Raw genomic sequence first — 12,943 nt, 5'->3', positions numbered from 1 at the left:
TGTTTGCCCGCTGCAATACACTGAACTATCTCGCCAAGGACGAACTGCATTGATTCCTCTTCCTGGGTTGTAATTGATAGCTCCAAGCCCTCATTTTATAAGTATCATTTTCCAAAATAACATGCTAGGCTAGAACAAAGGCCATTCCAAATCCACAGACTCCTCCACACAATGAGGACACCACTCTAGAATGTTCCACTTTCGGTGCGGGGGAGGGGAAAGGGTTTTTCTCTTTTGCTTCCAATTAGTTAATTTTTCATTAATCACTTTAAAAATAGCATTTCTTAATTTGGTGCTTTAATTTAAGGGCTTGTTCTGCCATGATTTCTGTTATAAAATGCTTTCCATGTGAGAAATACAAACAGGAAGTGGTCAGTGGACAGTAGGAATGGCAGCCCTCAGCCTTCCCGCAATTTTTTTTTAATGACCCAAGAAAAGGCATCAGATTTCTGGTTTATTGATTTAGAGTGTGTGTGGGGGGGTGGGGAGGCGAAGTGAAGAGAAAGAAAAGTAAATTAAAGCCATTCATCGTCAACTACTTATTTTAGGTAGAAAATGTTTTCTTGGTTTGCATTTTTATCGAGCAAGCATCTAGTCTGCATAATGATTGAAAGACAGTCTTCCTGTAACTTTGAACCTACGTAAGGCCAGGCATGCCCTCTTTATAGTGCAGACTGTGGTTGCTCTCCCCCCACGTTTGACATGATGCTCTGAATTTCTCCTCTCCCTGGTTGGCCTGAGGGTAACTTAAAAGGCATTGATGTATTTCAACTATGTCCTCTGTCTACAAACTTACCTTCCTGTGATACATGATTTGAAAAGAAAAGTGTTCTGATCTCACTCGTTCTTTTTTATCTCATTTACTTTAAAATAATTTGTTCTCTTCCGAAGTCCAAGGCTTCAAGCAAGATGTATTGTGAGAACCGAGGACAGAACTGGGATGCCGTTGATATGGAGCCTGCTTTTCATTCCTCTTACGATCCCTTGCTATGTGTTCACCTTCTTTAGGTAACAGCGACCAGTCCGGATCCCAGGAGAAGCTGCTTGTTGACAGCCAGGGCTTGAGTGGATGCTCTCCACGAGACTCGGGATGCTATGAAAGCAGTGAGAACTTGGAAAACGGTACTGTCAGCGCAAATGATCGTGAATGCATCTTCATACGCAAGCCTACTGGGCCGTTTCTTGACTTCTGTGCTTTGGCTAATGACCGTCTTTCTTCCTCAGCCTGAGCCATTCACTGCTTTTGGGAAAACTGGCAATAGGGAGAGGAGTTTTCCCAGGGTGATGGTGCTTAATTAAGATCCTTAGGAGGGAGCAACATCTCTCAAGAACCTAGACAACTGATGATGTTGAGAAATGAGTAGAGAGGTCTTTCATCAGTTACTCTTCCGTCCCACATAGCACATAATTGGAAAAAGTTTAAACTTGTGTGTCAGAGAAAGGGACCCTAAACTTTCCATTGTTCTGCTGCTCTTAGAGGTTTAGGCCCCTCCCCCCATCTGGATCATGCAAAGAGCTGTGGGGCTTTAGAGTGGGGAGACCTGGTGTTTGAACGTGAATAGGGCATAGCTGAAGACTTTGGCCAAGTTACATCTCCGACTCCTCCTTACCTCTTTTTTTGTTTTTTAAACAAATTGATTTACTTATTTGTTTTTGGCTGCGTTGGCCCTCCGTTGCTGCGCGCGGGCTTTCTCTACTTGCGGGCAGGGGCTTCTCTTGTTGCGGAGCACGGGCTCTAGGCACGCGGGCTTCAGTAGTTGTGGCACACGGGCTCAGTAGTTGTGGCTCGCAGGCTCTAGAGTGCAGGCTCAGTAGTTGTGGCACACGGGCTCAGTAGCTGTGGCTCGTGGGCTCTAGAGCGCAGGCTCAGTAGTTGTGGCGCACGGGCTTAGTTGCTCCGCGGCATTTGGGATCTTCCCGGACCAGGGCTCGAGCCCGTGTCCCCTGCATTGACAGGCGGATTCTTAACTACTGTGCCACAAGGGAAGTCCTCCTCCTTACTTCTTAAGTGGTAATGTGAGTTGTTTTTTTTTTTAAATAGATTATTCTAAGACAAAGTAATAATATATTAAAAATACCTAGCACTTTGTAAACACTGATTATGAATGAGGCAGTGGGCTAGGTGCGCACGTATGCAATTGCTAATTATCACTCAGATCCTGCAGTGCATATTTTATAGGTGAGGATGCTAAAGAGAGATTAAATAATAACTGAAGCGCTTGTTCTTTTCCTCTTGGCACCACTCTGACTCATAATAATAGGCTCTCAGTCAATGGTAGACAGTATTTTAGACCTGACTTTCCAATACCATAAGCATTTTCAAGTCCATACTCTTAACTACTTAATGTCATCGTACATCAGCCAGGGGTATCGGGGCTTAGTTGGAACTTCAAGCCAGAAGGGATTTAGTTTGTATGTTATCATAAGTACTTTCACAAACCATGGATTAGATGAAAATAGGTGGACCTATTTTGGGAACAAGGAAAAAGGCAACATATACCATAAAGGGTCTCTTTGCCTATTTGATTTTGCTTATTTATTCGAAGAGTGAGAAAATCCCAGTGCTCGGGACTGTCATCCGTGAGTCTCTCATTTCAATGTGAGGATTTTGAGGAGCCCCGCTGAGAACACGATGCAAAGCCAGGGCAGGAAGGTTTGGTTCCTTCAGTATCATCGTCATCCCTCACCTCAAGTTTTCTTCTTAAATAGACAGTAAAGCCTGAGCAGGGGCGGCCCTCAGTGTTCGGACACTGCCCTGGGAAAACAGACATGCTCGTTAGTTCAGGGATCGCAGTTGCACGATGACTCCTTCCATAAACAGATAGATTGGGATTGACATATATACAGTAATATGTATAAAGTGGATAACTAATAAGAACCTGCTGTATAAAAAAGAAATAAAATTCTAAAATTCAAAAAAAAGAAACACAAATAGATCCTGGCAGCAGTATTATCATTACAGTATGAAAATATCTAAATTCATATTAAAATAATGTGAAAAGTCTATTCAAACATTTCTTCATTTTTATGAAAGCTAGATCTCTGAATGAAGGGTATATAATTAAATATTAAAGGGCACATTTTTGTTTTAAAAAAAATCTCAAAACTTCAGACCAGCTAGACAGAAAGAATATAATTACCCACATCCAATATGGTACATCCTTTGTCCCCGCAGACAGCATGACTGGGGGCTCAGAGTTATGACCCCCAAACTTCACATCACTGGGCCAGCCCTCCTCATGGTCTAGTTTTTGGAAGTTATTGGACAATGTGTATTTTTGGCTCCCATACCCACTACACATGTGGACTCAGTTTGAATCAGTGGTTTACTTTACTTCAGTAAACTTCTATGTGCACAGAGAAGACATTTACTAAACAGGCTTTGGAACAACAGGATCAACCATCAACTTTTCACTTTGAAAAGGAGCATAAACATACACACTGAAGATATGAAATTGCCGGAAGTTCACAATTCAAACCAGCCAAAAGCACCTGAAAAGCAAGATGTTTTCAAAATAGATTCGACATTTCTCCCCCCACACACCCATCTTTTCTGCTTTGTCCACGTAACAGTTAAGGACATGGTACCTCCCCACCTTTGTTTTCTCAAACATTAAACCAAGCTGCACGATTTTGATCTAGTTTTACTAGGAGAGTATTTTCACCGGGTGGAGAAATAAACGCAAGGTTTACAGAAGCAGTCCCTCTTATGCAGTTCGTAACTTCTGGTTCAGAAGCTCATGCTGCCTAAGGCCCTGGTTTTTAACTGTGGTCTGCGGGGTCCCGAGGATGGGGGCCTTGGTGGCGGTGTGTGGACCTGGGCCTTGAGAACCCTCCACACTTCAACTTTGATCTGTTTTGTAAATGAAGCTTCATTACAAAGGATCCTCCTGGGCTTCCGTGGTGGCGCAGTGGTCGAGAGTCCGCCTGCCGATGCAGGGGACACGGGTTTGTGCCCCGGTCCAGGAAGATCCCACGTGCCGCGGAGCGGCTGGGCCCGTGAACCATGGCCGCTGAGCCTGCGTGTCTGGAGCCTGTGCTCCGCAACGGGAGAGGCCACAACAGTGAGAGGCCCGTGTACCGCAAAAAAAAAAAAATATACATATCCTCCTGCTTTGAAAAGTACTGATTTTAAAAGTGCAGTGTTCTGAAAAGAGACCATTCTCTGACCGCCGTGAACGCGGTGCTAATCTTTTCCTTTCTGACTTCTTCGCCGTTCTCCTTTCTAGTTAGCCTCTGCTGACTTCTGTGTGAGGTGAATAAATTCCATCTAAAATACCTGCAGCCATAAAACCTAAATTGTGTGTCTCCTGTGTCCTCTTCTTTTCGCAATGAAAACCAGCATTTGAGTGTTGGGAACTATCAGGTCCATAAGGAAAACAACTTACCAAGTAGACCATCCATCAGGGCCACAGCGGCACGGCCTGAGGACAGAGCAGTTTCGGGGGAAGAGGGCCGCATGCCTTGTTTGTGGCTTCGCTGTCCTAACAGTCGGGAAGCAGTCCATAGGAAATTCAGACAGCTTCCTTGTCTCAAAGAGAAGAGGAATCTCAAAGTGGATTGGGGTCAGGTGCACTCAGGGTTACCATGGGTGGCTCTGTTCACCAGACAGCAGTTGCAATTAGTATCAGTCAACAGTTGTCAACTAAGTAGACTGTGACCGGTTGATAAGTTATCAGCCTGACAATCATTTTATTTTAATCAGGTCTATCGCTTCAGTGGCAATTAGAACCATATCAGTATCTAATAGATTGTCTGTGGCGACATCCTCACTTCAGCTTGTTTACTCATTTGCACCAAGGTCGGCTGACTGTTTCTAGGGTACCTTTATTTTACACACCTGAGCAAAACGCAAAGCGGGGAGGGCTTGAAAGGTTTGAGAATTCAGCAGTCACCAGCAAACCTTGGGGAATACCATTTAAAGAACTTGTCCCAGCATTCAGTCCTACGTCCTCTTGGCAAGCATGGTCTTAGGAAACTACTCCCTAAACAGAAATGCCATCAGTGTGGTTCCTAAATGGGGTGTGGGTGTGCCTTGTTTCACACTGACTGCAGCTACGGACAGACATTAGGCCTAGATTTATTTTATTGCCTGACACAGCATATTTTCTTTCCACATAACTCAATTAACTTTCATCTCCCTGAGTCCTTTAATAAGACTAAGAATTCTTTCCAAAAGTAAACATGGGACCACAATAACTCTACATCACCAGTGGTGATTTTATGTCCTTAGTGTGATTCAACAGTGGGATGTAGGAGTTGGAGATTTCAATTACGTTAGCACACCTTTTACATCAGTTTGATTGATTCGCTTTTTAAAATGTGATTGTAAAATATTTCCTTGTCTCGTAGGCAAGTCTCGGAAAACGAGCCCCTCTGCCAAATCTTCAGCCGAGTCCAGCGTGAAGTCTTTCAACAGGAATCAGCTGGGCAACTACCCAACCTTGCCTCTAACGAAGTCAGTAGACACGCTGAAGCCGGGAGGGGAGGGGAGGCTGAGCAGTGGTCTCACCCCTCACACCTCCAAGCACTGTGATCCCCCGTGTGTGACTGACTTGAATAAAAACCGAAGGAGCCTCCCCGTTTCCATCTGCCGGAGCTGTGAGACCCTGGAGGGCCCCCAGACCGTGGAGACTTGGCCCCGATCCCACTCCCTGGACAACCTTCAAGGAGAGCCTGAAAAAGATGTGCCTGGTGAGGTGACAGAACCTTCCCCTCAGATTGTACCCGAAGTGCCACAAAAGACAGCGCCCTCCATCACAAAGGTTCAAAGCCCCAAACTAGATTCTGCTGTTGACAATACACTGCTACTGACCCAAAGCAAGAGATTTTCTGAACCTCAGAAAACGACTACTAAGAAACTGGATGGCCCGATGGCTGCCTTTTCACATGGCATGTCCCCTCCTCCGTGTTTACCCAAAACCTATGATGCCCAACCGCCCGCCATTAAACACGGTTTAACAAGGACGCCTCTTGAGGGTCACAGGAAAGGACTCGATTTCGAAGGGACACATCACCCCCCGGGCACCAAAGAAGGTGTGGATGCTGAGCAGAGGGGCCCCGAGGCCAGATCGCAGGCCAGACCTCCCGCCCAGCCTCCCCCCGTCCCCGCCAAGAAGAGCAGGGAGCGCCTCGCCAACGGGCTGCCTCCTGTCCCTCCTGGCCCCCCCGGCGCCCCTGGCGCCGATGTACCCAGTCTGCCACTTAAAAAGGGCAGCCCTGGCGGCCCCAGCGACTGTCCCCTGCCGCCAGTGGCCAGGCCTCCCCCAGGGCCGGAGCCAGGCAGCCCGCCGAGCGCCAGGCCTCCACCCTGGCTGTCAGAGCTGCCTGAGAGTGCCAGCCTCCAGGAGCACGGCGTGCGGCTTGGCCCTGCCCTGGCCAGGAAGGTCTCCTGCACCCGCGGGGTGGACCTGGAGATGCTCACCGAGAAGAAGCTGCGGGCCGAGGGCATCGATCTCACCGAGGAGCCCTATTCCGATAAGGTATCCGAGGCCCTGACCCCACTGCACAGGCTCTTCTAAGTCGGGCGGGGGCCAGGCGAGAGGAACGGCACTGCCCGCCACCTCCCAGCCCCCGAAGGCCAGCTGGCAGCAAGGACCGATGGACAGTGACCGTATGGGTGGCCCATGGCGGGGGCTTCTGCCGCCCCGCGCTTGGTGTTCAAATGAACCGGTAGCACAGTGCCCAGATTAAATGCAGACACGACCTCAGGGGTTTCTTCTCTTTTCCCTTCTCTTCTTTTCTCTTCTCTTCTTTCACTTGTTTGTATTTAATTTGGGGCAGCTATCCTTCGCAGGGAGAGCTATCAGTCAGTACTAGGCCCAGTTCCGGAAAGGATAGACGTGAGTTCCAGTTTCCATGTCTTCTTCAACATCTTTGTTTTTAGACTTTAACAAATCCCCATTTCATTTCCCTGTGCGTAAAATGGAATTAATAATGACCTGCATAACTACCTCTTAGAGGTATTAATAGGAGCAAATAAAATAAACCTGAACCTACTTTGAAAATTGTAGAGCCCTATTCAGATGTAATAATTGGACTGTATAATTATCTGTATGGGTAACAGGGGAAAAGATACCTCATTGTACTAAAAACATTGAGACCTATAATGAAAACTCATTTCTCATTTGAAGAAAAATAAAAAAGAGTAGATCTGCCAATACCAAAATGACTTTGAATACAAATACACGATAATAGATGTAGCTGTATGTTACTCCTAGGAATGCATGAATTGTTATAATGCATTCCCAGGAGTCTTTGTTTTAAACTTCTCATGACCAAGAGTGCCTTATGATAAAATACTCCTCTGCCTTCTGATACTTAGTGAATGAACCCCTTCGAATGGAAAGTTGTGAGAATTCTACTGTACAGTAAATGCTGGTCTAGTGATACAGCGGTATAACCCTACTCTGTAGTTGAGGAACCAACAGTAGACTCTCTGTAGGGCACAAATTTGCCCTTCTCCCCTGCAGTTTAGAAGACTGTCTTCAATAACATTTTGCAAAATGATCAGGTAAGAGTGAGGTGAGGGCGTTGGACCCCAAAATAGAGAATGATTGTGTCCTGTTTTAACCATATTTCAAAACATTTTTCTAGAGCTCATAACTACTTAAAAGATAAAGACGTAAAAGTATTGTCTCTAAAACATCCATCCTGACACTAAATAAAATATATTCACTTCAAATTAAAACTTTTAGTCCTGTTTTCTAGTAGCTAAATGTCTTATCCTACCTTGTGTTTGCCGTCCTTGGAGGAGGAAAAAGATCCTTGCCACCCTCGATAAGAGATTTCTGTTCCCTCGCAGCACGGCCGCTGTGGGATTCCTGAGGCCCTGGTGCAGAGATATGCGGAAGACTTAGATCAGCCCGAGAGGGACGTTGCCACCAACATGGACCAGATCCGCGTGAAGCTGCTTCGGAAGCAGCACCGCATGGCGGTAAGCAGCCCACGCTTCGGGGCTCCCCTCACCCAACTTTTTGAAGTCCATTCAGTTCTAGAGCTTAATGGTGAGCATGCTGGCAGCCGCTAAGTAGCCCAGGGTTCATTATAGCTATCGAAGGGAGACACCTGGGAGAGAGTAAGACCTATTCAGCCTACAAAGGTTTAAAAATACCTTTGGAGAGAAAAAGATGAAAATTATCCATAACCCCGGCACTGTGAAAAAGTCCATCTAGTCATTTCTCTGCACATATATAATAGTACATGAACAGTTTGCAAACCTTATTGTTTTCAGTTATCAGGTGGTGAACCTCTTTCTTTGTTACGAAAATTTCTTTTATATTATCAGTTTTTCAAAGTGCTCTAGTAGTTATGTCCTAGTTCAGCCAGTTCCACATTGTTGAAACATTTAGATTTTTTCCAGCTGTTTATTTTAAACAATTGAGTGAAGAACCTCCTGGTTAATAATTTTTTATAGACTTTTGGGGTTTATTTCTGAGGATATATTCCTTCAAGAGGATTTGCTTCAACAAGACTGGACAAAATCTTAAGGGTTTGCACGTTTGGTGGTAAATTGCCTTTCTGAGAGGTGTAGCATTTGGCCTTCTCAGGATTCAAATATAGATGTCCATTTCCCTGCCCTAGCCAACATTTATTATTGTATTTTTAATTCTTTATGACTATATTGATTAAATGCTTAATTTTCTGGATGTTAATGTAGATCCAAAATACAGAAGAAAATCTACTTTATAAGAACCTTACCCACTGAGTATCTTACTTTTCACACTATCACTTAGGTTTGCTTCTTCAAGCACCGTAAGGATCATTAGTTGAAGAGTGTGACCACCATGAGACAAAATAGCCAGAAATATAAATGATCACAGTTTGGAGACTTACACACATAATTGGGGTTAGGTCTAATTCCAAGTACCTTCTGGAACCTCCAACACTTCCTTGAAGATTTGTCTCACCTTTGAGAAGTCAGGAAATTATTTATTTATCTATCTATTTATTTATGGCTGTGTCGGGTCTTTCGTTTCTGTGCGAGGGCTTTCTCTAGTTGCGGCGAGCGGGGGCCATTCTTCATCGCGGTGCGCGGGCCTCTCACTGTCACGCGGCCTCTGTTGTTGCGGAGCACAGGCTCGGCAGTTGTGGCGCACGGGCCCAGTTGCTCCGCGGCATGTGGGATCCTCCCAGACCAGGGCTCGAACCCGTGTCCCCTGCACTGGCAGGCAGATTCTCAACCACTGCGCCACCAGGGAAGCCCAGGAAAGAATTCTTGATGCTAGTCGTGTTCTTGGACATCTCATAGCATTATCCCTTTCTGACAGTGTAGTAATAAACATAATATTTCATAGTGTTCCTTTTAGGCATAGAAGAAAGAGCTCTCCAGTGGCACCTGCTGAATCTTGATAAATTGCTTTCTTTGGTTACCCAGATCCCAAGCGGTGGACTCACAGAAATCTGTAGGAAGCCCCTATCTCCCGGATGCGTTTCATCCGTGTCGGATTGGCTGGTTTCCATCGGTCTACCCATGTACGCCAGTGCCCTCACTGAAGCGGGCTTCAGCACGCTGGGCCAAGTGCCTTCTCTGTCCCACACTTGCCTTCAGGAGGCTGGCATCACAGAGGAGAGACACATAAGTAAGCTCGTGTCTGCAGCCAGACTCTTCAAACTGCCACCAGGCCCCGAGGCCATGTAGTCAGGCCCGAAATGGACCTCCCTGGACAAGAGCCACCCGTTCACTGTGTTTATGATGCTGATGCAATTCCTCCTTGGCTGGACATGCAGACCAGACCCAGAAGAAAGGCCCAGTGTGTGGCCAGCAGAACTCGGAATCTTGGCACGGGACTCTCTTCTCCAGAAAAGCCCCCTCCAGGAAATTGGTGTGGTTCTCTTTGACCCCCAAAGAAAAGACAAGCACTTATTTTTGTTTTCAGGACACAATAGAACAAAGATGCCAACTTGCCACAAATGCTCTGCCTGCAGTCTGTCTTGGTGCACTGGGTGAGGGCAGGGGGCAGAGGGAGGGGCAGCCTGTCCTGTTTCTAAGCGTGCTTCTAGCCCTTCTGTCTGTCACCCTGCAGGGTTCCCGAGCCCCAGATGGGCTTTAGCCAGGCCAAAGTAACAGACTCGGGAGTGATTGTACACTATTGACCAGGCTCATTTGTTCAAAAATAAGAAAATCTGGCTGCACTAGGAAAAAAAAAGCCCTATTCTCCTTTAGATAAACAAGAGACATTTTAATAATTGCTTTCTAGCAATCAGCTTTTATTTGCCTTAATGTAAGCTTTTAAGCAGTTATCTAACTTAGTGTTCACTACCATGTAACCATAGTTCCAGATCTTCATCTTAGACTGCCATCTAACGTATCTGGGATGTTTCCAGCAGATATGGGCTTTTCTAATTGTCTCACTCTAACATGGCTTATTTTATAGGGGTGTTTATCAGGCCAAATTTCATGTTGACTTTCAGTTTTTAAACTAACTACAAATCTGGTAAAAGGCGCTCTTAAATTCACAAAGATATCACGTGTGAGAGTATATGTGTGTGTTTGAGGTTACGATCTTTCATTTTAATCAGTTTAGTGTTGTTACCACGTTGGTCGTCGTGGTGCAGTATTGACTTGGAATCTTGACCGTGTCCATTCCAAAATTCAGTCATTAGCTAACAGATCACCTTTGCAAAAGGTCATTGTAAGTTGAACATTTAAGGAGGTTGTTTTTTAAAAGGGAAGTAGTTTATAAGATACTTTTAAAGTTTTTTTTTTGGTTTTATAATTAAAATACTATTTTCCATCTTTTCTTATTTAGATAATTCACTTAAATATAATAAAGGTTCATTTTGGAGCCAAACTACATTGGCCATGTATTAAGTAGTTGCATATTTTCAGTTGTCTTCCGACTGATTTCAGCATTCTCTTTTAGTCTAGTGGCTGATTCTCTAGCAAACAGAAATTATTGTTTCCAATTGCTTACAAAGTGATTTTCCTTTACATTCTTATCATGAACCCTATTTTAAGCACTGGGTGTGATCATTTACAATAGAAATATTTGGAGCCTTGATTTAAAAGTTCTGTAATATTTCATCTACTCATTAAAACAAATGATATCCCTCAGGGGAGGGGGGAAAAAGGTGATTTCATTAATTACAAAACCATTTTACCATTTGCTTTATATATCTGGATCCATGTTTCTGAGGAAAAGGACATTCTCGGTGACATTTTTTTTTTCATGCTTTTGGTATGCATTTGAAAGAATAATATATATTTCTTCAGTAATAGTCACCTTCTATAAGAAGATGCCATGTAAGAAGTTGTGGAAAAAGCTGCCAAATTTCTGTTGAACTCTTCAAAACAGCCCATTTTTGTCATCTGGAGTAAGACATTCCTGTGGGCTGTGACATTCCATTTAGAAGGTAACAAGGCTGCAGGGCTCTCCTATGTCACTGGAAGGAATTTCAGGTGTGTGGTGAGGTGGGCACTGTAAAACGGGCTCCTCGCCCTGTGTTTTCAGTACCTCTGCATGACATCCGAGAGAGCCTGCTCATAGCTTAAGCTGGGCTAAAAGACCACGCATAAAGTCAGGTAATAGGTAACAAAGGAGAAGGGGAAAGTGTTAGTTCATTTTCACGGTAAGATTTTCACTTAATGTAAAAGTGGTGCCAGAAAAGGGAGCTTTCTGAATATGAGTTTTTGAGAATGCCAAACCGTATCTTTTTCATTCTTCTTTGGAAATCATTGCCTTTGCATAGAAGTGAAATTCAGGGACCATGAATCATTTTCAGTGGGAAGGGCTTCCTAGTCTGTGGGATCTGAGTTTATTTTTACTTTATTGTGCTTTTTAAAAAAAAAATTTTTTGTCTTTGTTTTTTTACTTTTAGTATTTGTTTGGTCTTCTTTTGCTTTAAACTTTTAATTTGATCTTAGAAAAGCCTGAATGTGTGTGTGTGATGTTTGACCGAGGTGGTTTGGGGCCTCCTGTGGATACCAGAAGGCAGGTGGTCAGCTTCAGCAATACCCAGTTTTAATCCACTGCACTTGGTGCAGAACGTTGAGGAAGGGTGAAAATCATCGCCTTTGGAAAGCACAAAAGAAACCTGGAGAGGCACTTTGGCTCAGGTAGCTACACATCCGTTGTGTGTCATTTTTTTCCTTTGAAGCTGTCTACAAGGAAGTGCAGCCAGTCCCAACCACTACTTACATTCCCAGATAAGCAAGAAGTAGGTTTTCCTGGCCTTGCCTTAGTCAGAGGCCTTTTCTCTTTCCAGGTATAGGTGAAATTGGAAATAACTAGTCGATTGAAAATCAGTTCCTCACAGAGCAAAGTTTGCTTTCATAATTGCAGCAAAAGGAGTCAGTTCACCAAGTCAATGCTGCATGTGTGTGCTGTTGTCAGGAAACAAAATATAATAGTCTGAGTCCAAGTTATCTCGATTTTAAATTGATAAGCAAGAAACTGTCGAGCAAATTATATAACAACTAACAACATTGCACTTTCTGTATATGAAATCAATATTTAAATAACTTATTTTTCTCCATTGCTGTTCTTAAACATTGTAAGTAGCTGTAATATACCAGTACCAATATGTCCTTGCGATTGCTTCAGCCCAAGAAAGCTGTGTATTGTTTTAAAAATTGTAAAAATCATTGTGATGATTCATTTAGCAAAAAGGTGGACAGAAGGGTTTTCCTATGTATCAAAACTTGTCTATAATTATGTCATCTATGTACCTAGAAAAAAAAAGTAAATAAATTTCTTCAGTTGAACATGCCTCTATGCCTCTTTTGTTGTTCCCTGGGTATTATAAAGGTACGTAGGGTAGAAATGAAAGGGAATTTATGAAGTGTGGTTTAAGAATGAAATATATTGTAAAAATAGTAGTTGTACATGATTACTTCTGCCACGTCACAAAAACTCAGTATCATACTCAGATTCTCTTTGCCAATTTATTTCAGGTTTTTTTCAAATATTGCATAATCAAGTCACATAATTGCAGCATCTTA

At 43.9% G+C, this 12,943-nt stretch overlaps 1 protein-coding gene across 5 annotated transcripts in view; it reads left to right on the top strand.

Moving 5' to 3' along the window:
- Positions 1–12,710, top strand: part of SASH1 (SAM and SH3 domain containing 1) — an 862,598-nt gene extending 849,888 nt beyond the window's left edge. For all 5 annotated transcript variants that reach the window (XM_032651563.1, XM_032651562.1, XM_032651561.1 and 2 more), the window contains 4 exons: positions 1,009–1,122; positions 5,353–6,482; positions 7,805–7,936; positions 9,377–12,710. In XM_032651563.1, coding sequence (XP_032507454.1) covers positions 1,009–1,122; positions 5,353–6,482; positions 7,805–7,936; positions 9,377–9,640 — 1,640 coding nt within the window. In that variant the 3' untranslated portion in view covers positions 9,641–12,710. The remainder of the gene's footprint in view (positions 1–1,008; positions 1,123–5,352; positions 6,483–7,804; positions 7,937–9,376) is intronic.
- Positions 12,711–12,943: the final 233 nt, after the last annotated feature.

This window comes from Phocoena sinus, chromosome 12 (genome assembly GCF_008692025.1).
Source record: "Phocoena sinus isolate mPhoSin1 chromosome 12, mPhoSin1.pri, whole genome shotgun sequence".
In the NCBI taxonomy this organism is placed as follows: Eukaryota; Metazoa; Chordata; class Mammalia; order Artiodactyla; family Phocoenidae; genus Phocoena; species Phocoena sinus.
The sequence above is the reverse complement of the archived record's forward strand: the minus strand, read 5'-3'. Positions and strand labels throughout refer to the sequence as shown.